The sequence below is a fragment of the Bemisia tabaci genome, chromosome 10 (genome assembly GCF_918797505.1).
Source record: "Bemisia tabaci chromosome 10, PGI_BMITA_v3".
In the NCBI taxonomy this organism is placed as follows: domain Eukaryota; kingdom Metazoa; phylum Arthropoda; class Insecta; order Hemiptera; family Aleyrodidae; genus Bemisia; species Bemisia tabaci.
Genome location: NC_092802.1, coordinates 33,187,613 through 33,213,310, shown reverse-complemented (window position 1 = coordinate 33,213,310; position 25,698 = coordinate 33,187,613). Strand labels below are relative to the sequence as shown.

The window sequence follows — 25,698 nt, the reverse complement described above, 5'->3', positions numbered from 1 at the left end:
AGAAAAATGTAAGTTGATGGCAGTTGAGTGTTGGAAGTAACCTCACTTAATGATGATTGTTGAATGAAAACAGATGATAAAAAGACAGCAAACAGTAAAGTAAGATGCGTAGCAACAAAACTTTTCCGAAAAACAAAAAACAAAAAACCCCCACTTCCCCTCATCCAATTTATGAGTTTTTAGGGATTTAAAAATCGGGGACGAACCCCAGAAAATAATTTATAGTTTTCCCGAAGCATTGAGAACAACACCTTTCAAATGAACCAACGCCCCTCGCAATTAGTACAGTGGTTGATTCACAATTTCATTCTATTTTTCAAATTAGATATTAAGATGTTTGGGCGGATTTTTGAGTGAATTTCAGTGAATTTTCTGCATAGTACAAAGCAAATTCTTTACAATTTTCAAAGGAATTCGCACAAACGTTCGCTTGTAAATAATTAAATTTCCCAGTTAAAGGCCTGAGCGGAATCTACCACTCCCACCTGGCGAAATCTACCTTTTCTTACACCCTAGATGTGCTATCATCGTCCCTTGGCAAATTTTCAACGTCAGCTTCTACAAAGATCTAAGTTGCCGCGCAATCTACCGCTTACTGGAAAAAACACGGTGGATCTAGAGTCCAGACTCTTAAAAACATCGACAAGAAAAAGTACTCTTGTTTCAATCAGGATTTAGCTTAAATCAAGAACCAAGCCTCTTAATTTAAGCGGATTTCGTTTTGATTCAAGCAAAAATCCGATGGAATCAAGAGTATTTTTTCTTGTCAATGTTTTCAAGAGTCTGGACTCTAGACCCAATGTGTTTTTTTTTTTCCAGTGTTCCTGTGAAGACTTCGGTATAAATCCTACTGTCTGTATACACTCCATGCAGTAGCGAAGCCTGAATGATCGATTATCGATTTTTCCCCATTCAAAGCTGTGGTAAAGGTTCGATATTGCGGTGTTCGTTGCGAACACCCTGTTTATCGATCCTTTTCGATAAGTTTAAATGGCAGATCAAAAAATATATCGCAAAGCACGTCACGCCACTGACTGTTTTTCCAAAGGCTCACGTGGAAAAAGAGTTGCAGCCTAACGTCAGAGGAGCGACCGAACGGAACGTTTCTAAAAGGGTACACGCCCGTTTTAAGATGAGCTCCAAAACACTTGTACTTATATGGGACCCACGGCTTATCTGAGAGTGGACTTATTCCCTTTCAGAGACAACTTCTTCGTTTGAACGCACACCTCAAACAAGCAAACGCACTGCTAGAAAATGATTCAGGGATTTGCATAACACTGGCGTGCTAAGGAAAAACGCCGTATGAACATTCGAGAGTTGCCAAATTTCCTTCGATAAAATGTTTTATTTTTGAGGCAAGTTATGAATATTTTTCCTTGAAATTTTCAGGAACTTCAGATAAAATTGCAAATAATATGATCTGAAAAATTGGAAGAAAAATATTAATGAGTTTACTAGGAAATTCGTGTTCTATCAATCAAAATTTGGCAACGCCTGAAGGTTCATACGGCGATTTTCCTTAGCACAGCAGAACACCTGAGAGACCGCGAAAAAATAAGTTTGCTCTCCGAGACACGCAAAAAGCATGTTTGCAGAGCTGTTCAAAATATTCAAAGCTAAGACTCGTTCAAAAACCTCGATACACTTATAAACATGAAAATTTAGGCGGTTTTTCACCGATGCTACCACAGGCGTGGCGTGCTTTGCGACATATCGATTGATCTGTGATTTAAACCTACGGATGAGGATCGATAAAGAAGGTGGTCGCAACGAACCCCTTAATAATCGATTCTTTATCATGGTTTCAAATGAGGAAATATCGATAATCGATCATTCACACCTCGCCACAGGGTGACACCAATGCAAGATGCAAGGCTCGTGAGGGTCGCTTAAGGGATGGGGGAAAATAAGGAGTTGCTAGGTTGCGTAGTGGCGGAATTGAAGGCGCGAATATGTAACGCCATGTGTACACACTACCCGACCAGACGCTGCTTTGTGTTTACTTTTTGCCTAACCTCCCCGGCGGTGTGCGGAGTTTGCGAAATTCCTCCGGGCCCATTTCGCACCGCCTTGCCGGATTTGAACAAGGAGGAAAAATAATATGTTGGAGTTTTTTGCCAACGTGCGTTAAAAATTCAGCATAAAGCTGAAAATCTCGATGAAGAGGGGAAAAGCGCGTAGGAGCACAGTTTTTCCTCGATGAGGTATGCTGTTTGGTGCAGAAAAATACCTTGGGAGCCGTAAGGTACCTTTGCGAGAAAAACAATTGACTTAAGATGGATCTGAAGTAACGATAAGATGGATTTGATAATCGATCAACCTATTACACTTCATTTTATCTTGAGGAACCAGTATTTGGACAGCTTTTCGCAGAAACCTATGAATCCGGCGCGAATTCGCTGAGTAGACGAGGCGTCAATTTTCGGGCCATCGGCCATTTCAACCACTAGAATCGCTCCATACTCCCTACGTTTTTTATCTATAGCTTTGTCTGTCGATTTCAATAATCAGCCCGCTCGACTATTCCAACCTGAATCCAGCGCGAGTTCGCTCAGTAGACGAAGCGTCATTTTGCAGGCCACCAGGGAGAGAAGCTTTGAAATTTTCCCCAGCGGTTTGACAACGGGGATTTCTCAGCAACTGCTTAAACAAATCTCTTCTCGCGCATCCCCCTTGGAGCCCCCTGATCTGCCCCACCCCTGTCCCTCCCGGGGGTGCTTTGTCTCCTTTTTGTTGATTTGCATCCTGGCGGAGCGCCGCGGTTGTCTAAGGTGTGTGTTTTGTGAACTTTCCGCTACAAGGAACCATAACAAAATTAGGCGCATCTAACTTCAGCCCCGACCGGAACCGGATTCAGCGTTGTCAAATTAACCCTTCGGATTTTCCGTGTCCGCTGAATATACCTCGGAATGGAGATGTTGCATGTGTGAGAAATTTGCGATTTGACTAATGATTCTTATGTAAAAGTTGATTCTTATGTCGATCGAAAACCTCCTTATTCCTATTAAAAATGTTTAAACTTGATGTGTACACAATGTGGATATGACTGGTTGGTTTGACTTTGCCCGAAAAAGATGGACAAAATTGTGAAATACTGCCCAAGAGCAATTTCTGGTGGGCAAAACTTTTCTTTCCACGATAAAGATGTTGCATGTGTGAGGAATTTGCGATTTGACTGTTGATTCTTACGTAAAAGTTCGCGAGAAACACGATGGTGCCACTGGTTTCCTCTGGAATCAACTCCCAAGCTCAAAAGAAGCTCTCAAGTTGAGGCCGAAATGGAGGGGATATCCCACGCTATCCTGAGAGTCCACGTCCACATCAAGACGAACTCTTCATGCAAAGATTGGGAGCAAATACATTAGCAGTAATGCCGTGTTTTCAGTTTTAGAGTCCCCAAATAAAGTGGCAGCCCTGTCAATGTATTTGCTCCCTATCTTTACATGGATAGTTTGTCTTGATGTAGAGGTGGACTCTCAGGGTAGGGCGGGATATCCCCTCCATTTTGGCCTCACTTCGAAAGCTTTTTTTGAGCTCGGGAAATGATTACAGAGAAAACCAGTGGGACCATCGTGTTCCTCGTTAACTTTTACATAAGAATCAACAGTCAAATCGCAAATTCCTCACACATGCAACATCTCCATTATTGGAGCCTGTAGGGCTGGATCTTCAGGAATGGGCCTTCATCCAGAGCTTATGCTTAACATTTTAAATTATGATTTGAGACACTCAAAACATGCGACGACAATCGACCGACTTCGTCTTTATAAAATTTCTCCGTATAAAATACCGATAGCTGTATATAGTCTAAAAACGCTCATCTTAGATTGATATATGTTAGGTCCATGCTCAATTTTCTTTAAAGAAAACTGACCGAAAGCTAAAACTGAAATTTGCTGTGAAGATTCTGCACTCATTATATAAGAACGCAACAAAATTGTTAGGGATCATTTGGATTAGTCTTCCTTTTAAAAAATGGAACATAAACGAAGATTTTTTAACGTCTGAATGGCTTTTTGTGCACTCGGCCGCAGATATTTAAATACAGTAAAAAACGATTTCTGCGAGCGATGGTCTAGAGCTCCCTCCGGAAAAAGCTGAAAAACAAGACGAAATCCTGAAACGTCGCATTGCTGAAAGATAGCTTTCGCTAAATGCTGTCCATTTATTATTCAATACTATTTCCACTTAGGCCTCCTAAGATAGGCTTCGTTCGGATTTAAGCGTTTACTTTGAACCACGAGGGAGATTTGGCTTTACTCAACTCGGCTTTTTTAAACCTTGATTAAAAGGAAATGGAGCCTCCTCAACCACCTTTAATTATTCAGAAGGGGTTATGAATACCAAGAGCTCAACTAAACCAATCTCCATTTCAATAAAAAGTAATAAAAATAAAAAAAAAAATCAACGTCTTCATATGTACTGTTCAACACTTCCTAAGCATACAACTTAATTTTAAAACAATGGAGAATTTGCAGGTGTCTGAAATGATGAATTTTGTAATTCAGTGGAAACTTCTGAGTGAACTGAACACGAGGATGCCTTTGGTTCATGAATTGAACAATTATTTGAGAAGATATGACAAAATTATCTAATCTGCTAAAATACGTGTCTTTATATGGGAAATGCCGCATTATGGCATCATCAGGCGGTGCATTTCCTCACTTTTGAATCTAGTTTTATACTACTTCCCAGTCAGAAAAAAATTGTAAAAAATACTGTGAAATCAGCTCTTTCAGCACTTCTAGACGAGACAAAAAACAAATTCTCCATAAGACTATAAAAGACTATAAAGTGACTTTTTTGGCAGAAAGAACCAGAACAAGGGTGAGGCGTGAATGATCGATTATTGTCGACATTTACCCATTTGAAGCCATTGTAAAGAATCAATTGTTGAGATGTTCGTTGCGAAAACTCTTTCTATCGATACTTTTCCATCGGTTTCAATGGCAGATCAATCGATTAATCGCAAAGCACGCCACGACATTGCTGAAAGCGCACTGAGAGGCAAAACTTCGTTGAGAAACTGAGGAGGTAAAAGGATTGAAAATGCTACATAAAGACGATTGTCACTGACGGAAAAAGATAAAGAGGAAAAAATAATCAGTCGCGACTCTACTTTAAATAAAAAAAAAAAAAACTCTTTGGTTCAAGCACTGATTGCTCACTTTTAAATCCACTTTCTGTTTAATAATAATAAAAAATACATGAAAAAACGTTGATGACTCGCTTTTGTCTCCGCGGAGAGATATTAATTTTTCGACATTCTCATAATATATTTCGTTGCGAACACACGACCTGACCGTGCTCGGATCTGACGCCGGCGTCGAAGAGAAAGAAACAGAGGTAGACGAATGGAAAATTGAATTTACTCTGATTATGATTCCTCTGTCTCCGCGTTACATTTGACTGATTGCGCGAGGTGAACTCGAAATTAAATTCCCAGCTTCGCTCCTGATTAACGCCAGGCTGAAAGGGGGAGATAGAAACTCGACGGTGAAACAGCAGAAGCGCGTATCAAGGCTCGCGATGCCGGCGCCGCAGATTTCCCGTCATAATTTATTTGTTAAAAGGACAAATGCTCAACATCATATATTGAAAATAACTCTGATTTTAACAGCAGAAGCGCGTATCTCGCAACCAAGAAACGCGCGTATCTAGCCAAACGGTGTGGGTAGGGCCATCCGTGAAGAGATGGAGAGATGCCACACGGAAAAAAAATAAATTGCTGATTCAACAATTCAATTGCTAAAAACAGTGAAACAATGTTTCAACGTAGATTTTACAACAAAAAAATGCTACTTTAACCACCCTCGTGGTTAAATTAGTTTACAATGTGGTTAGAGTAGCATTTTTTTGTTGTACAATCTACGTTGAAACATTGCACTCACTGTTTTTAGCAATTGAATTGTTGAATCAGCAATTTATTTTTTTCCGTGCAGCTTCCGGAAGATCTCTACCATGACAGATTCCTGTGGAGAGTAGGCGTCGCAGAGCGCCCTAGCGCGCCGTAAAAGCGGCTCATACATACAGCGCGTATCTCGGCTTGCGACGCCGCAGACTTAACGTCATAATTTATTTGTTAAAAGGAAAAATGCTCAACATCATACATTGAAAAGAACTCTGAGTTTAACAGCAGAAGCTTGTATCTCGACTCGCGACGCCGCGCCGCAGACTTTCCGTCATAATTTATTTGTTAAAAGGAAAAATGCTCAATGTCATCTGTTGAAAACAACTCTGATTCTTCTTCTTTACGTGAAGAATATTTTGTAACATTTTTTAGCAAGAGGTTGGTTGGCTCTCCTTCGATGGAATTAAGAAGAAGTGGAGATTCGAAAACCCAGAAACGAGGTACGAGGTTGTAACATTTCAACTCGTAAAATGTGTTTATACTGCGGGAAACTGTTGAGAATACTCAACTGAAAATTTTCTGTTCACGCGCCAAAGTACGCAAGTTATTGTACAGACTTTGCAAAGACATATTGATATCCACAGTGTGAAATCACTGATCTCCATCGCGGTGTTTCAAAATTTCCGCTCCTACTTTCTCATTTCGAAGAAGAACTGGACAACTTTATATTTTGAAAGATACATTGGATATTCAACTAACAGAGAATAAAAATCGAGGAAATTTCCAAGAAAATATATTGATAAGCTTTCCAAAGAAAAAATTAAGTGATGGAATAGTGGCGAGGCGTGAATGGTCGATTATCGATGATCCCCATTTGAAACTATGGTAAAGAATCGATTGTTAAGGCGTTTGTTGCAAACGCCCTGTTTATCGATCAATTTTTATAGGTTTAAAGAGCAGAATAATCGATATATCGCAATGCACGTCACGCCGCCGGTATGGAAGGAGATCTGTAACGTCGCAAACGGAGATACATGATTTCGCACTTCGACGATTGATATTCTTGTGAAAAATTGAATCACTCGTGTCGATTCCGCAACGCTCGACTTCAGATACGTTTCTCGTCTGGGAAACGATGAAATACGCGAAAGAGGTGGCGGCAAAGCTTTCAACGAACCGATGAAAAAAGTCTTAAGCAGAAACAAGAATCAAGCCCTGGCAAAGTCCTAAAATCTACGGTTTAACCAAATAGGCCAGAAACATAATACCAGATGCAAGCGTAGAACTTCGTCATCGTTAACATAGACTTGCCCTGAACTTTGGCTAAAGTAATTCCGCGAACTGGACACGGCCGAGCTAACTTCAGCTCCGTTTAAGCGGGTTCGAGGAAGTCAAAAATGAGCTTATCCTTTGACTACATGGGTTCACCCGGAATTCTTCGAAAGAACTTGGCCCGCGTAAACCGTAAGAAAATCCGATCAAAGCTTTGGCGAAGCGTGAATGATCGATTATCGATATTCTCCCATTTGAAGATATGGTTAAGAATCGATTATAAAGGTGCCCTGTTTATCGATCCTTTTCCATAGGTTTAAATGACAGATCAATCGATATATCGCGAAGCACGCCACGCCACTGGATCAAAGTTGTGGACCCCGGATTCGATCAAGTATAAACATAAGCACCTTCAATGGAATTACGAGCACGGAGTGATAGAGGCACTTAACCTGCCTTAAGTGCCTTACTACGAGGTTCGGGGAAAATAATTTGGAGAGCGCTGTAATCCGTCAAGGAAACTATATAACGGCAAGAAAACGAGGGTTAAAACCTGGAATCTTTGTCCGAGTCACGTGTTTCCGGTTCTTCAGCGTGAAAGTGTTTTCAGAAATGAAAATTTTCATGTAATATCCAGAGGAAGGCGGGGTGACAATGGTGACATTGGAGTCCCGGCCCCCACCTGGCTGAATGTCGGGAGGCGTCAAGCTGAACACAAGCGCGCGCGCATTTTAAAATTAGTAGCGGCGAACTGAAATGATTCAAATAACAATGGACCACTAGACAAGGTACGAATTTAAGCATTCTGATACATGTTTCCTAACCAAAATTTCACGTAGAACACGATACGCACAACGAAAATTACCGAAGTTAACTCCTTACGAACATATTTAATGATTCTTGATGCGTGAATTGAAACCACCCGCTCATGAAAACTCAATGCTCTACGTCATTCACATCGCGCGCTATACGTTATCATAAACGTCTCAGCGATATAAAAATCTGGCAACCTCAATCTTGACGCTTTGGCTCAGCTATAGCAAATTACTTATAGTTTGAACAACACATGGTGGGAAATGAACATTGCTCGATTGAGAAGCTTGCTGAAACCATTGTAGTGCGCGATTTGACTCACGTAGAGCTTTGAGTTTCTTGTGAGCGGCCAGTTCAAATTCCTCGTAACTAATGTGAAATAAAAACGTTAATATCTTCGCTAAGAGTTGGTTTCAGTAACTTTTGTTGCGCGAATCGTGTTCTACGTGAAATTTTGGTTCGGAAACATGTATTAGAATGCTAAAATTCGTACCCTGTCTAGTGGTCCATTGAAAAAATGATAAAAATACCTAAACATGAGACAAAAAAGAGGAAAATCAAACACTGAAACAAAGAATACTAGAACTACAAATATTCAACAACGATTGAAGTACATTAAAGACAAGTGGGAAAAGTGCAGTTTTTGGAAAAATTCAGGTATTGATGATTTTATCTACAATTGGACGTATTTCTGTCGAACGGAACTAAGCGCCAATTTGAGTTCCTTTTGAGGAATTTAGAATGCCAGATAGCGCGTTCTGCCAAACGGAACTAAGCGCCATGGAAAGCATTGCGAGTATAGAACGGAATGAGCCCGACGCCCGATTCCGCCGCCAATCCAAGCCCCCCTCTACCTTCCTCCTCCGATGGCGCTTAGTTCCGTTTGATAGAAATACGTCCAATTAGTCTTGAAATATGTTCCGTGACAGATTCACTATACTAATACCCAATTTTTAGGCACCAAGAAGTGAGTTTGAACTTTCTTCCCGCCATAAGGCTCCGTGTGTTTATGAATCTTTGAACACGTATTTCTTGTGATAGCAAAAACTTCACTTATCCCACTTACCTTCCATGCCACTTAATTGAAGGCATGATTTGAAGTAGATTAAAACAAACATTGAAGTATATCAACTAAAGCTGGTTATTTTTACGCCAAACAATGATGGCTCTGACTGGGAGGTAAATACGAGACAAACTGACAAGGTACACTGATGATCATGCCTCTGGTCGAATTGTGAATGAGCGATGACAGCTTTTGGAGGATGATATTCCCCGTTATACTCAGAGCATGCGAGTCAAAAAGCTCTTGCATAAGCAAGACTGTCAATCCTGTGCCAAAGAATCACTTGTAGGTTATCGTATTAATATTTAAATAAACATTAGGAAGTGGCCCGAACTGTATGTAAGAAGGTGGAGAAATGGTACTTGCCTCAGTGTCGTACTAGCACGCTTTAGAGTTCAAAAAAATTTAATTTTGACTCTAATTATAATTTTTGGAACTTCTTGGCTTGGTTTTCCCCGCGAAATGGTGTGGACCCAGCACCATTTCTCCACCTTGTTAATATTTAAATATACCAACAGAAATCTGCGAAAATTGAATCAAAATACGAGCTATCGAATTTCACCATCGAAGTGAAAAGAAATTTCAATGAAAAAAAAATCACGGCGGTGGCATGGAGTGTTTTATGATACATCGATTGATCTGCCGTTTGGACCGCGTTCAACAGAAAGGAACCAAGCCACATCAGCTATTGCCAATTTTAACTGGGCAATTTAATTTTTTACAAGAAAACGTTTGTGCGGATCCCTTTGAAAATTTTAAGGAATTTGCTTCGTGCTATGGAGAAAATTCACTGAAATTTGCACGAAAATCCGCACAACTGTTTTCATGTAAAATATTTAATTAGCCGATTAAATTTGGCAATAGCTGATGTGGCTTGGTTCCTTTCTGTTTAACGCGGTACATTTAAACCCATGGAGGAGGATCGATAAATAGGGTGTCCGCAACGAACACCTCAGTAATCGATCTTTTACCATGGCTTCAAATGGGGAAACTATCAATTCTCAAGTGATTCTCCGGCACAGTTCAGGGACTTAAGCTGAGTATTTATTGCGTTTGGACACCCGAAAAACACTTATGAATGTTCATCTCGATCGACCATATCAGTGCGACTGCGGGTCGGGACGGACTACAAATGTCGACAGGGTGAGATGTTCAATACGCTATACTGTAGTGTTGTTGATTTTTTGCATAAAATAATCGATTAGATTGAATCGATTTTTGGCATGAGATTTTGCCGCTGAATCAATTTTTTACTCACGAATTGAAATTTATCGATTTTTAGATTTTATGCATGCGAACAAAAATTTTGCTCTAGAATAATTGAGGAGGCAGTAAGCCTATATTATTCTTTAAAAGTAAAGGAAGCCATCGACAATCGACATCGCTCAAATTCAGGAACGTGAAATTATACGCTGAATGAGGCGAGAATTTGAGAAAAACGAACGGCACAATACTTATCCTGAAAACCGATTTTTTGGCTTTGATTTTTCTCTGAATTATCGATTTTTTGGTTTTAATTTTTCTGTGGATAATCGATTTTTGGCTTCGATTTTTCTGCGAATTATCAATTTTTGGGAAAAAATCGACATTTTACATTTTAATTGATTTTTTCAATTTCAATTACTTTTTTGGGAAAAAATCAACAACACTACGCTATACTGATGATGGCGAGAGATGGCGATGATTCGAGTGTGGAGGTTGGGTGGTGACGTCATCACTGATATGGTCGAATGAGGTTGATCTAGAAACACTCACCCGGGCGGATCCAAAGCACCGCATGATGAAGGCTGGGAGGTGTGGTGCGCGAGAATGAGCCTGAGGTTGATTACTCTTGCACTAAGAGTTACCTAAAACACAAAAATAACACTTCATTACTTTTCATTCTTACATATTTTTTCGTCGACAATGGAGATGTTGCATGTGTGAGGAATTTGCGATTTGAATGCTGATACTTACGGGCTATAGTTCCTATCGCCGGGCTTTATACTTCATCGCCTGGCTCTTGCTTTTTCGCCATCGATTATAAAAGGCTACAAGAAATTGTGTAGAAATTCGTGTGCTTTGGAAATCATTAAGTTTGATACGAAACCACCTTATTATTTACAAAACACACATTATATTTTCCTTTAATAAATATTTTTTTTCATCAATTAAAATGAGAATAATCCATACAGGATGTGCAAACATTTCAAAATCATGAGTTGAATAACGCTGACTCCGCCAGATTAAATATTTGAGCCTAACACAAAGCGGAGCGGCGACGCACTGGCGTCTACAAACCTAACAGGGATACTTCACGCATTGCGTCGCCACGGCGCTTGAAGCAACTATTTCACACCAGAGGTATTGCACAGTATCATATGAAACTGAAGGCGCTCTAATATATTAGGAATGGCAGGCATCCATCAAAAGTGCGGAGTCTTCCTCGCAAAATTAATCAAGATACTACGGCCCAAAAAGAGAGCAGTAGGGCAAAAACCCACCAAGTCCTAGCATCCGTAATTAGTATACGTTTAGCATACACTTTATCGCCTGGTTGTTGCTTAATCGCCATCGGCTATGAAAGGCTATAAGAAATTATGTAGCCGGCTATGCACTGAAAAAAATGTCGGTGTATTTACTAAGAAAAGGGTGAAATTACCAAGAATTCAGGGTTCTATTTGATCCCGGTTTTTTCTTGCTAAAATTACCATTTATGGAATTTGTAATTTTACCGAGAAATCTCGGTAAAATTATTGACTTTCTCGGTAATTTTACTGGACCCCGGTAAAAAAGCCAATATTTTTTACCGACTGTGGTAGAATTACCGAGATAAAATGGCAAAGTTAAAGAGAATTGATTACCAATAAAAGTGGTATTCCTACCTGAAAAAACCAGTAAAAATACCGATATTTAGGTAAGCTTACCAGTCTGTCTTGGTAAAATTACCAATAATTGGTAAAAAAAGTGAGATGGTAAAGGTACCAACGGACCTTGGTAAAAACGCCGAGAATTTTTTTTCAGTAAGGAAGCTATTGGAAATCTTACAGCCGGCTGTAGGTCTCTGGTATTTTGGAACACAGATTCTACTGCCAATTTTTACCAAGGGGGGGGGGGGGGGGGGGGGAAATTGTGAATATTTTTCTTCAAAGTTTCGAGACAACTTTGTTCGAAATGTAATCTAAAATATCTGAAAAGTTCAAAGAAAAATTGGCATAACTCTCCTAAAAAATACACGTTTCGTGCGAGGAAATTTGGCAACTCTCGAATGTCCATACGGCGTTCTTCTTTGGCACGGCGGAATATTGCACTGGCGAAAATATTCAAGGGAGCGGTTGAGTGAGGACAGGGAATTTGAGAAGCCATCGGAATGAGATCGGGGGGAGGGGGGGGGGGGGGGACTCAAGATGAAACGCGGCGCTCCTTTGATTGATTGACAGAGATCGATGGATCAGATGCCGAAGCTTATAGGATCTTTCCGACTCCGATCCGATCCGGCGCACACTGGACTGAGTTAATACGAGAGGTCGGACAACATTAAGAGATTTTAAACGCTTATAACTCCGTTTACTCAAAACTTTGAGGTTGTAAAAGCGGTTCCATTGGTTTTCTCGTGAAGTTTTCTTCTTAGAGCACTCCTTAAAATTTAAAAATGTGACGAAATAAACATCAAAATTTGCAGTTTTAGTCAAAACTTTCATGTGCGACCTCTCTTTTTGACTCGATCCACTGTGCGGCGCTGCGTTGTCTGTCATTTCATCGCTTTCTGTCATAAACGCGTCCCTTCCCTCCCGTATGAGCCCTCGAAAGGATGGAGTTATATGGACCACAGGGCTTAAGAGGACATGAAGATAAGTTCTTACGTCGAGGGGGCAACGATATTTGCGGCAGTGGTGTGTCGTGCTTTGCGATGTATCGATTGATGACATTCAAACATGTAAAAAGATCGATTATCAGGGTATTTGCAACGAATACCATAATAATCGATTCTTTCCCATAGTTTTAAATGGGTTAATATCGATAGTCAATTATCACGTTTCGCCACTGCGTGTTACGTTATCACTACGGCGCGGATCAGTCTCCTAGGTCAACAATGACGGGTTAAGGAAGTGGATGCGATGCATGCTGTTAAGAGATCAGTTAAGAGGAGTCTACAGGGTGTCTATAGGAATCTACAGGGTGTCTATAAGTTGGAATGCCAAATTGCAGGAGCGTTTTCTACGGTGATAATAGGGCTTTTTTCCTACGCTGGAAAAAACACATTGGATCTAGAGTCCAGACTCTGGAAAACATTGAAAAGAAAAAATACTCTTGATTCAATCAGATCTAAGCTTAAATCAAAAGGAAATCCGCTCAAATTAAGAGGCTGGGTTCTTAATTTAAGCTTAAATCTGGTTGAATTAGGAGTATTTTTTCTTGTCGATGTTTTTAAGAGTCTGGACACTAGATCCAATGTGTTTTTTTCCCCAGTGTACTATTTTTCCTCCTTGTTCCTTTTCCCCTGAAATGAGCCTGTTGCGGAAACTCCAGCTCGAGTAAGAAGAAGAGTTTTTTTCTGTACAAAATGGCTCGAAAATCAAGATGACGCATCGGAAGAGTCTGAAATACACTCCTAATTTCTTAATCCGAGTGAGAAATATGCGTTTTTTAAGCTTCTCGTTGCTTTTTTAAGAGCCGTAGCTCCAACTGGGAATGCAATTGTCTTACTGCATACTCGCACAACTTCAGGACTTCAATCTTTTCACTTTATTTTGAGAATGAGAATCATAAATATTTAGACCCTACAACGTTAGACGAGAAATTGCAACAAAACTCATTAATCATAACTGACAGCAGTGAGACCTTGAATTTATCACCATGATAGTGCTGTAGAACAATCAATTTTTGCGAGGGGAATTAAAAAATAATATGATTCATTCCTGGCATAAATAAAGTGCAACAATCTCGATAGAGGTTCCGTGGAATTCACTTCTTGATTGTGATTATACGCAAGCTGCTGAGCCACTGTTGCCACATAGTGCTAAAAATCAGCAAAATTCCCCATTTAAACCCATGTAAAATATCTACTTATGATCGTACAACCTGGCACTCCTGGCAGTCTTGCTGCAGACAGAAACTGAAACAACGACATCTTCATCTATTTTCATTGGATATTTTTGACTTAAAACGAACCTTGAGGATAGCAGCTTTACATAACCGCAAGATATATAGAAAAATACATTAGAATCTCCAGTTTCTGCAACTGACTTCCAAATTATCTAAAAATGTCCTGTTTTCTGTGTAAAATTTACTGGAAAAATCCGATTATTAAGCATTAAAACGTAACTGAAATTTTTATTGATTTTTGTTCTGATCGCACGCAAAAATCAGAAAAATTTTGTAGGCAAATTAGACAGATACGCTCTTATTAAAAATTAAAATGCTCCGATGAATTTGGCAACCTTGGAATGGAGTTACGTTCTTCCGTCCGAGAAACCATGATTTTTACTCTTATACCCTTTTGTTGCGTCGTCTCTCGGACGAAGGAACATAACTCCAATCCAAGGCAGCATAATTTACTAAAACAATCTAATTTTTCACAAGAATGTACCTGTGCGATTGTTGTCCAAAATTTTTCTGATTTTTGTACGAGATCAGGAGAAAAATCAGTAAAATTTTCAGGTAGAAATAACCAAGATTTTCGAGGTAATAATGCAAATTGCGGGTGGAAATTGGGCAACATTGAAATGCACTTACGTTCTTTTCCAGGGGAAACGACGATTAGACATAAAATATTAGACTCTTTTGGCCTTACCACCTCTTCCTCCTCCCCTCATCCAAGAAAACAATGTCTGGCTGAGTCGCTGAGCGTGCAACCACCCTCCGTACAAAAACAAAATTCCTCCGGTAAAAGCGCTCGAAACCGAATGGTTCCCTGCGCGCCCCTTGCACATCTCAAAAACTACCCCCGTCTCACGACAATGCGCGTGGTTGGGGATGGGGAAGGGGGGAGGCGGGGTGCGAAGTTTTGCCACTCTTCAAAAAGTTGTCTTTTCGAGTGCTACCTCTCTAGTCTCCGACACGTTATCGGCTCCTTGTTTCACTCTCTCGTCACGTAAAATTATCAGCCGGCGCACAGTGGTATTCACTGAAAACGTATAGCTTTAACCGGAGGAATGGTAAATTCAATCATGAGTCTACTTCACTCTGGTCACAGTGAGATTGTATAGTAAGGATAACCAGACAACTGGTAGCATTTACCATAATTGAATCGGTTTCTGTTAGACGGGCGTAAAAGTCCAAAAACTCGTGAGCGCTGGCTCTCGTTAATCACGCAGGACGTTAGGGCTCACGAGTATTAGGACTTGAGGTGATTCGATGGACGCCATATTTTGTGTCAGAACGGCATGTGATATATCGCATCAGTTGGTTCCATTTTTGTAGCTACTCGTCATTTTTCTGCAATTTTGAGATCGCAATTCTGTTATCAGCAGACTAAGGCACTCACTTGCCAATTTTAACAAAGACATTCAACTTCATAAGGCGCGGTTTTTTTAGAGAGAAAATATCGCATTCGAGTGCAGTTTCGATATCAGTATGACATGCGATGTTTTCTCTCTAAAAAACCACACCTTTATTACGTTGAATTTGTTTGTTAAAATTGGGAAGTGAGTGCTTTAGTCTCCTGACAACGGAATTGCGATCTCAAAATTCGAGAAAAATGATTAGTAGCTGAAAAAATAGAGTCAATCGATGCGATAAATCGCACGTCGTTCTGACACAAAATATGGCATCCGTCGAATCACCTTAAGCCCATCTAACAGAGACCGGTTCAGTTTTGGTGAATGGGATTTTAGACCATAGAGTCTGTTAATGATTGCCACTCTCATATCACTGTACTTGGAAATCGTGCTTTTAACTTTCTCGCTCCAACTCAAAGATTGGATGGAACGACTTCTAAGAAATTTTCACCTGTGCCGTAGTATCGTTTTGGAAACGAGAAGTTTAAGGAAACTTGAATTTCTTACGCAGATTTCGAAGTTAAGAATGTATTTTAGACCTTCCCGATGCGCTCATCGTGATTTTTGAGCCATTAACCATACACTGGAAAAAAACACATTGGATCTAGATTCCAGACTCTTAAAAACATCGACAAGAAAACGTACTCTTGATTCAATCAGAATCTAGCTTAAATCAAGAACTAAACCTCTTAATTTAAACGGATTTCGTTTTGATTCAAGCAAAAATCCGATTGAATCAAGAGTATTTTTTCTTGTCAATGTTTTCAAGAGTCTGAACTCTAGATCCAATGTGTTTTTTTTTTCCAATGTAAAAACTAACTCTCCTTTTCACTCTAGCTGAAGTTCGTAACAGGCCGATTATCGCACATTTTTAAAAACTCTCGTCTTCAAGAATCCGCTGGAAATCCAGAGCCACGAACATCGCGCCACCGTGCGAATCGCAGGCAGTGCACCCGAGAGCGTACGTCTATTAGCGAAAAGCGGGGGACCCCGAAGTGGGGGGTAGGAGGGAGAAGGGGTGATAAGGTGGAGTACCCTGTACTCGGGGCCCACTCGATTGAACGACATCTTTAAGGAGCGGCGGCGTTGTTCCACTCGTGCTCCACTCTCGCCGCACAGTGGAACGAACTAATAGAAGAGGTCGGACATTGAATTCTTAGCGATAATTTAAAATTTTAATGTTTATTACGTCACAAATTCAATCTCATGAGGCGTTCCTGAAGGGAAATTTCACGAAAAAACCAATGAAATCACTCTTAAAGTGATTCGATGGACGCTATATTTTGTGTCAGAGCGACATGCGATATATCGCATCGATTGGTTCAATTTTTTCAGCTACTCGTCATTCTTCTCGAATTTTGATATCGCAATTCTGATTTCAGGAGACTAAAGAATTCACCTACCAATTTTGACAAACAAATTCAACCTAATGAAGGCGTACTTTTTTTAGAGGAAAAACATCGCATTCGAGTGCAGTTTCGATAGCGGTATTGAATGCGATATTTTTCCTCTAAAAATACTACGCCTTTAATACGTTGAATTTGTTCGTCAAAATTGGTGCGTGAATTCTTCAGTCTCCTGACTACAGAATTGCTATCTCAAAATTCGAGAGAAATGACGAGTAGCTGAAGAAATGGAACCAATCGATGCGATATGTCGCACGTCGTTCTGACACAAAGTATGGCATCCATCGAATCACCGTGCACTGTATTGTGTCAAATTTTCAAAGATGTAAGCTTCGGAAGTTCCCAGATCTTGTCCGAGTTTTCCTGTTGACTCGGTCCAGTGTGCGGCGCGCGTTGTCCTCCGAGCTCAAAGCCCCGACCCGCGCGGCCCTCGCGACTCGGCGAGCGCACCCATCAGGAGCATCCTCGACGACGACACGTAAACAACCGAAACGGGTGCCCGGGATAAAGTGCTCCGGTGTCTTTGAACGCGCCGCCGCCCCCCCCCCCCCCCCAATCCGGATGGGGGAGGGAAAACTTTGAGCTTTTTGAGAGACACGTGGGACGAGCGGGACTCGTAGTACGCGTAGTGATGACGTCACTGGTGGCAGAGAGATATACTCCCCAAGCCAGCCGTGCGTCAAGTAGAGCAATAGCTCCAGATCAGGGTGGCATGAAACGTAAGAAAAAAATGAAGGATTGGAAATTTCAGTGAAAAATTTCATGTTTTTCAGGGGCTAGAATATGCGACCCGCACTCGAATACACAAAAATAGAAGAAAGTCACAATTTTTACATTTTGCGAAACATGAAAAGGAACCTGATTTTTAAAATATCCTCTATTTTCTGAAATTGTATTAAATATTTTACGTGAAATTTCAAGATTTTATTTTTCATGAAATTTGGCCACCCTCCTCCAGCTGGCTGATTATTGAAATTAATAGACAAAGCTACGGAGAAAGAAGAAATAGGTGATATGGAGCGATTCTATTGGTCGAAATGGGTGGTTCTTATAGACTAAGGGGGTAAATGATGGACTAACTATGGGGTCTCTCGTAGGTTGCTTTCAGTTAGTTAGTCTATTACCTACTTCCTTTGTCCATTTCAACTACCCGCTTCCACCGATATGATCCCTCCATATCCTATTTGTCTCCTTTGTCTATATATTTCTCCATCAATTTCAATAATCAGCCTACAGCTGGCTGATTATTGAAATTAATAGACAAAGCTATGGACAAAGGAGGCAAAGAGGAAATGGGTTGATCCTACTGGTGAAAGCGGGTGGTTGCAATAGGTCAAGGGGATAAATCAGTAAAGAGGCGTGAATGATTGATAATCGACATTTCCTCATTTAAAACCATGGTAAAGAATCAATCATTAAGGTGTTCGTTGCAAATACCATGTTTATCGATCCTTTTTCATTGGTTTAAATGGCAGATCAATCGATATGTTGCAAAATAGACGCCACTGTTTAGAAACAAATCCGCAGTTGAGTATCACTTGGTTGGTAATGAGGGAATTTCTCTAATAATTTCGGCAGCATCGAACCCTTTTTATGAGAGCACAAGTTCCATACAGTCATTAGCGGCAATAGTTTTAAGCGTTCCGGCTTGGACTCCTTCGACTGTAGGTTAAATAAGCGTTAATCCGAGGAAAAGTGTTGATAGTGAAACGCGTAAACGGGGCTGATACGGCGAAGAGGAAATACTAAGTACTTAATCCTTTACGAGGGTGCTTGGCCGATTTTTTCCCCCCTCGTTTTTTTCTGGGTTTGTTTTCGCTTGTGTTACACGCGCGACTTCGTTCCTTTTGTTCATCCGCGTGTGAATAGTTTTTATTGCTGTTCGAATCACGATGCGTCAGATAAAGACGCTTAGAACGCGCAGTGTGAATATTGGTGGCGCAAGACCATTGCCGTCGGATTGCATTTAAAATCATGTTTTCACGGATATTTGGATTACATTCACTGGGAAAAACTCATTGGATCTAGAGGCAAGACTCTTGAAAACATTGGCAAGAAAAAATACTCTTGATTCAATCGGATTTTTGCTTGAATCAAAACGAAATCCGCCTAAATCAAGAGGCTTGGTTCTTGATTTAAGCTAGATTCTGATTGAATCAACAGTACTTTTACTTGTCGATGTTTTTAAGAGTCTGGACTCTAGATCCAAGGTGTTTTCTTTTTTTTTTCCAGTATTAGAGTACCTGTATACTGTATAGGGAGAGTATGGACGAGTGTGAAATTCCGAAAATCCATCAGGCCTTCTCCGATGCCTCTGCGAATAAAGTGAAGGTCCAAAAGGGCAGCCAACTTACAGATTTAAATGATCCAGAACGATTTACGATTACAATTGTTACGATCCGTCGTTTTTCTAAAGCACGTATTTTACGTAGTTTTTGCATTACCTAATTGACTCATTTTTGTGGAAGAACGGTCATTTATGAACATTCTTCCCGTTATGGTTTAAATAATGTTGAAATCTGAAGATTGGTAGTGAAATTTTGTATGTTGGAAGGTTGGCTGCTTGTTTGGGCCCTAAGCCCTCCATAAAACGATCCATACTCGCTATTCGGGTACTCTGGATTACGTTTTTCACTTAGAAGCAGGAGCTACTTTTTCTGGCCCACTTTAGAAACAACGAATTTGCCACTAGTTTCCCGGCCTGGATAAGTGTTTTAATGGGTGAGTTAGAGATGGTAGTTCCTCATTGTAAAAGAGAATTTGCGCGAAAAAATTTCATCGTCTCAAATCGATGATTGAATTTGACAAATGCGTAACTCTGATTGCGGCGTTGAAAATATCCGCCTATGTTTATTTTTCAAAGGAAAGCTTGCCGACAGTTTTTTTCAAGAACTTTTAAGAATTAATTATCTTCACTCGTGCATAACAATCCGACAAGCATTTCAAGGGAATATTTTGGTTAGTTTTCTTTTAAGAAAATAAAACACACTTAGAAATACTCATTTTTCAACTTTAGCCATCGACATAGGAATGCTTACTACCTAAACCTGGAATTGTAAGCACCAGAATGCCCGAATGTGGATGAAAAAATAAAAGAACGAAAATCCTCGATTATGTGTCAACTCATTTTTTTCTCGGAAAAGCTACTCGAGAGGTGAAAATTCCTGAGACTTTCGCTACTCTGCTCCAAAGATTCTTGGAACACTGAACGAGAAAAAAGCGAAGCCAACACGGCTGTAATCTAATACTTGCAGAAATTGAAAAACATTTTCTCGCAGAAAAAGGCTGTTAAGTTTCGCCAAAGTCTATCTTAGCGCTAGTTCAATTGGCGGCAGGAGCCACTTTTACGCTGATACCCGATGGATTTGTGTTTGCTGATATCTCAAACCAGTTAAACCGTTTAATCTCTGCTCTTGACGGAAGCCATCCTATACAAAGAAGTATCGGAAACCTCTCGACTTATTTTACGATACGCACGCGCTTATCATATTTCCTTTGAAAAACTGTGGCACTACTGCCACTCTGAGGCAGAACGCCATATTTTTAATTCGAGAGATTACCTTTTCCGGGATAAAACATGCCTTTTTGGGGAAATGCATGAATATACTCATTGAAATTTTCAGATAATTTAGATTGAAGTGCAAAAAAAATTGTCAGAAAAGTTTGAAGAGATATATTCCAAGTTTTTCCAGTAGATCCGTTTTCGCTAGACGAAACATGGCAACGTCTGAAGGGTCCTACGGCGGTCTTCCTTAGCATAGTAGCATATACAGGGTGTTCAAGGGTTGGACTACCACATTGTAGCAGCTTTTTAATTCGGTTAAAAAAGTAATGTTGTTTTTCTATGAAGTTTCTCCTCAAAAATGTCCCCGGTCAGATGTGCGCCCCCGCCCCAAAATTGTTGAGAAAATCATCGTTTCCCCCAATTTGAACAACAGTTATGGACCAACATTTATGAAAAGCAGGGAAAATGATAACCTACCCTAAATTTTAAGAGCTGAAATTCTTAAGGGCCTCAAACACATCGAATTTACGGGTGATGGGCTTGGAGAGCAATGCGCATGAGTGCAGTTTTTGCTATTTTTTTTACGATACACGATGCAAATTCGTGATCTGTCGAAGGAAATTTGGCAACGCCTGGTGGCTCATACAGCGTTCTTCCTCAGAACGGCAGTGGAGCTCTAAAACTATTTATTCGACACCTGACATTATTCTCCGAACCACATGGCAACTCGCACGATGTACAGTACAGAATACAGCTATTGTAAGATGACGGACACCTTAAGGACGCGTGCGTTTCGTGCGGGTCTGGATTTGAAGCGACTCCACACCAGTGGCGTGGCGTAATTTGCGATATATCGATTGATTTGCCATTTAAAACTATGAAAAAGGATCGATTAACAGGGTGTTCGCAACGAACACCTAATAATCGATTCTTTACCGTAGCTTCAAATGGGGAAATATCGATATCTATCGAAGCACGCCACGCCTCTGCTCCACACCGCTCCCCCGCTGTAATCACGTCGTAGTGTCTCTGACGTAAGGGAGTATCCCGATTTCCGCATGGGCCTCAAATAGCATAGATTTATATGTAAAACAGGGTTCAAGTTGAAATTAAGATACGCCCTTACGTCAGAGGAGCGACGAAGTGGGTTCAATTTATTAACAACTTGAAACACTTACTCATCGGTAATTACGTAGAGTTCCGAGGAACTGCATTCAACAGATTTGATTCGGGGGACTTATTCTTTGTTAATTCTTGAAAGCGATTACGTAATCCTGTTTTTCTGACCTAAATGAAAAATTACTCGCGGGAATAATCGTATGTTATCGTTTCGTACTAACGTGCCAGTCGCGATTCTTGTAATTTGGCAACACTGTTGGTGATAGGTCAAAATGTCCAAAAAAAAATGTCCAACAAGCAAAATTGTCCAGAGTTGAGAATGTCCCTATTTTACAAATGTCCAAGTATCTGAAATGTCCAATACTGGTTCTTTGGCCAAACACAAAAATGCCCAAAAGTCCATTTATTTTTGTTTCTAGATATTCTTCATTCTTGATCACTTTCCTCATTATTCTCGTCTTCGGGCTCGTTGGAAACTCGAATGTAATAGGCAATGCCCCTTAGGTACCGTGGAATGTCATCTTCATCTTTGAATTCTTGATAGCGTTGGACGCGCTGTAGGATTCTCTCCTGATTTCTTTTCGACTTCTTTGAAATTTGTTGTTTGATCCGCGTATGACCCAAGTCGAGCTGTTGGCAGAGCTGTTCTGTATCCCTTTGATCTTTCTGCATATATTCTATAAATTTCCAAATATTAAGATGATGGGATTTCACCATTTTCTGATACTTGGAGTGGTACGACTCGACGACGTTGTTAGTCCGGTGTAGTTGGTTTAATACCAAGTCGTAAACACACCACGTTTTTGGGAGGCCTTTGTAACCACCTTTTGTAACAACGAAAATTTTACAAAAGCCAAAAAGTTTCACAACTGAGGTTAGTTCAAGAAAAAAAGATTCTCAAATCTTCCCCGTCGTCTCCATGGATTCGAATTTATTTAGTATTCAAGCCGACAATGTCGCCACCTTCTAATTTTTTTGCAAAGGGAATGGACTTTTGGGCATTTTTGTCTTTGGCCAAAAAACCAGTATTGGACATTTAAGATACTTGGACATTTTTAAAATATGGACATTCTCAACTCTGGACATTCTTGCTTGTTGGACATTTTTTTTTGGACATTTTGACCTATCACCACACTGTTTTTCTTCCATTAAAGCCATTAAAAATATCGATTTTAGGTGAGGGAATCAATTACCTACTTTAAATGCGTTTAAATCATGGAAAACCGTGCTGATATTTTTCAAGAATTGCCCTTGTGCTAAGTTGAGGAGGAACGCGCGGCGTATGAGCCTTCAAGACACGTCAAATCTCCTTTGATAAAATATGAATTTTCAGGAAAACTTGTAAATATCTTCTCCCAATTTTTCAAAGAGTTTCATTCGCAATGTTATCTAAAACAGGATCTGAAAATTATCAACATAAAATTCAGATTTTTCTTTTTTTTTAAAAAAAAAAAACGAAGGCTTCATTGGGGGAAATTTGGTAACATTTGGATTTTCATATGGCATGCACTAAGGCGTAGTTTTAGACGAAGAGACGTGAAATTTGGATTGCGAAACAAGTATCAGAATAATATAAAATGAGGGAGCTAATTACCGCACAAGTTTTCACGTAAATAAAAAGTTTTAATTTTTTTTTTTTTTTTTTTTTTTTTTTTTTTTTTTTTAAACTTTTTATTCGAGTATCAGAATGCTAATTTTGTACCTTATCTAGCGGTCCATTATACATTTTGCCAAAAACCACACTTTAGTACCGCACCTCTCTAGATTTATTTAGGTCCCTCAGGAAACAGAGAGTGAGCGAGCATACTGGAAAAAAAACACATTGGATCTAGAGTCCATACTCTTAAAACCATCGACAAGAAAAAATACTCTTGATTCAATCGAATGTTTGCTTATATCAAAAACCAAGCCTCTTAATTTGAGCGGATTTCCTTTTGATTTAAGCTCAAATCTTATTGAATGAAGAGTACTTTTTCTTGTCAATGTTTTCAAGAGTCTGGACTCTAGGTCCAATGTGTTTTTTTTTCCAGTGAAGTGAGCGAGGGTGTATGGACGTGTGCGTGACGAATATTAAAGTCCGATACTGTTCAAGCGTGGGCGAGAATGATTCTCTCTTGAGTAAATTTCTCTAAAATAAAATGAAATAACCGGCCCGGCTCGACCGAATAACGCTGACAGTAATTATTATACGCCGTCGAACGAAAAAACATTTATTCAATTTACTCCCTGCAGAATTTGTCGAAAGAATTTAATCTAAACGATGAGCAGCATTTTTCAGTCCGAACTGCTCTCTTTATAGCCGGGTCGTGTAATTGTTAGGGGGCGGTTGACGGGAGTGAAAATAAAATTTGAAAAAGAAAAAAGCGGAAAATGAGACTGAAACAATCTCTTTTTGGTAGGTCGTAGGGAAAAATTCTATCCGGTGCTTCCTGGAATTCCGTCAAAGTATTTTACGTCAGGCATGATTGAGTGAGTAAAAGGGTCCTGTAATCCTCGCGTTTCGGACATTCAGCAGTGGCGTGGCGCGCTTTGCGATAGATCGATTGGTCTGTCATTTAAACCTATGGAAAAAGATCGATAAACAGGATAATCGATTCTTTACCACAGCTTCGAATGGGGAAAAATCGACAGTCGATCACTCACACCTCGCCACTAACATTCAGTAAAGCTCAAAAAATAATGTTTCTAAAAGGGAAGATGTTCCATTTTAGTTGGACCCCAACAGACTAGTACTGTGATCTAACCCACGGCTCATCTGAAAATAGTCACGATCCTTTTGAGAGTCTTAACTCTTTTATATGGCGTCGCGTTTTTATCATTTTGTGTTGATGTGCTACCGAAAAACGCCACATGAGCATTGGAAAGTTGCCAAATGTCTCTAGATATTTGTGTTTTTGAGAAATGTCAAGAAAATTTTACCTTGCAATTTTCAAATCTACTGTATTACACGTGTACCTATGACACAATTTTCAGCAAAATTTAAAGACTCGCCCAGAAGAGGAATAATCGTCCAAAAAAATCTTCAATTTTTCAGCAACTCGTATTTAATTTGAAAAAATGTGGTGGCCTTAAAATGCTCACACTGCGATTTTCTTTAGCCCAGAATAGTTGGTTTTAGCAATGACACGGCGGATATTTCATACGACAAGTTATTTTTACAACAACAAAAAAATACTGCGCGTTACTGGATTTACACGCAACACCATTTGGTTGATCTGCTTAAAAGTAAAAAAGTCATGTTTTTATTATTATTCAAGCGTGTCATTATGTTATTTTCACAATCCGCTTGCAGCATCTCTCGTGGTTTACTGTAGAAAGAAAAAAAAACAGAGATGCAGAAAGCAAGGGCGATTTTTGAGAGTCGGCAACACTGTTTTTCCTCCATGTAAATGTATGTAAAACAATCGATTCTGCCTCACCTAAAATCGATATTTTTAATGGATTTAAACGGAGGAAAAACAGAGTTGCCGACTTGGAAAATCGCCACTAGGCTGAGAGTGCTTCGATCTACGCAGTGTCAAGCAACCAGGAATTCAGCCTACACACGATGGCATCGCGCGTTCGCAGTAATTTTCACCACAAAAATAGCGCGTTTGTAGTAATTTTCTAAAAATTAAATGCGGTGGCATTAATTTTCCTAAACAAATACAATGATTTCCTGGAAAATTTCTAATGAAATAAATTTAACGCTTTCGCAGTAACTTTTCAATGATTCAACACTCGTGGAATAATTTTCTTAAAAAACAATCAACATTTACACGACAATTTTCTAAAAAATGCAATCGCTTCCGCTAATTTTTACAAAATATCAACATCCTTTTCATAAGTTTTCGTTAAATCATATGCTGAGAGTTCATTCTTTAGATTAAAACCGATTTTCTTATTCATGTAACCAAACTTCTTTCATCAGCTTTTTTAACCTCACAAGTTCGGTTATACGAGCCGTACTTCCAGTTACACAAACTGAAAGTTGGGCTTGACGATCTAAATAGTTGGGATGAAGTAGAACACCATGTTCTCCTTCATTTTGTGGATAATTAATTTTACCTACTTGCAAGTCGAAATAGTAGTATCACACATTTCGCCCAATCTAACTTTTCTACGCATGCGTTAAAGTCTCTGAATCAGCCGAAAAGAGCATGCGATTTTACCTTCTTGGATGTCGAAATAGTTGTACCACAAATTTT

At 39.8% G+C, this 25,698-nt stretch overlaps 1 protein-coding gene across 5 annotated transcripts in view; it reads right to left on the bottom strand.

The window, feature by feature from the left end:
* The window catches only part of Glut1 (Glucose transporter 1), a 204,750-nt gene that overhangs the window by 59,463 nt on the left and 119,589 nt on the right, over positions 1-25,698 (bottom strand). For 4 of the 5 annotated variants that reach the window (XM_072304977.1, XM_019052167.2, XM_019052175.2 and 1 more), the window contains one exon: positions 10,758-10,849. The exons of the other annotated variant lie outside the window; for it this stretch is intronic. In XM_072304977.1, the coding sequence (XP_072161078.1) occupies positions 10,758-10,781 (24 nt within the window). In that variant the 5' untranslated portion in view covers positions 10,782-10,849. Of the gene's footprint in view, positions 1-10,757; positions 10,850-25,698 lie in introns of those variants that run through there. 5 annotated transcript variants of the gene reach the window in all.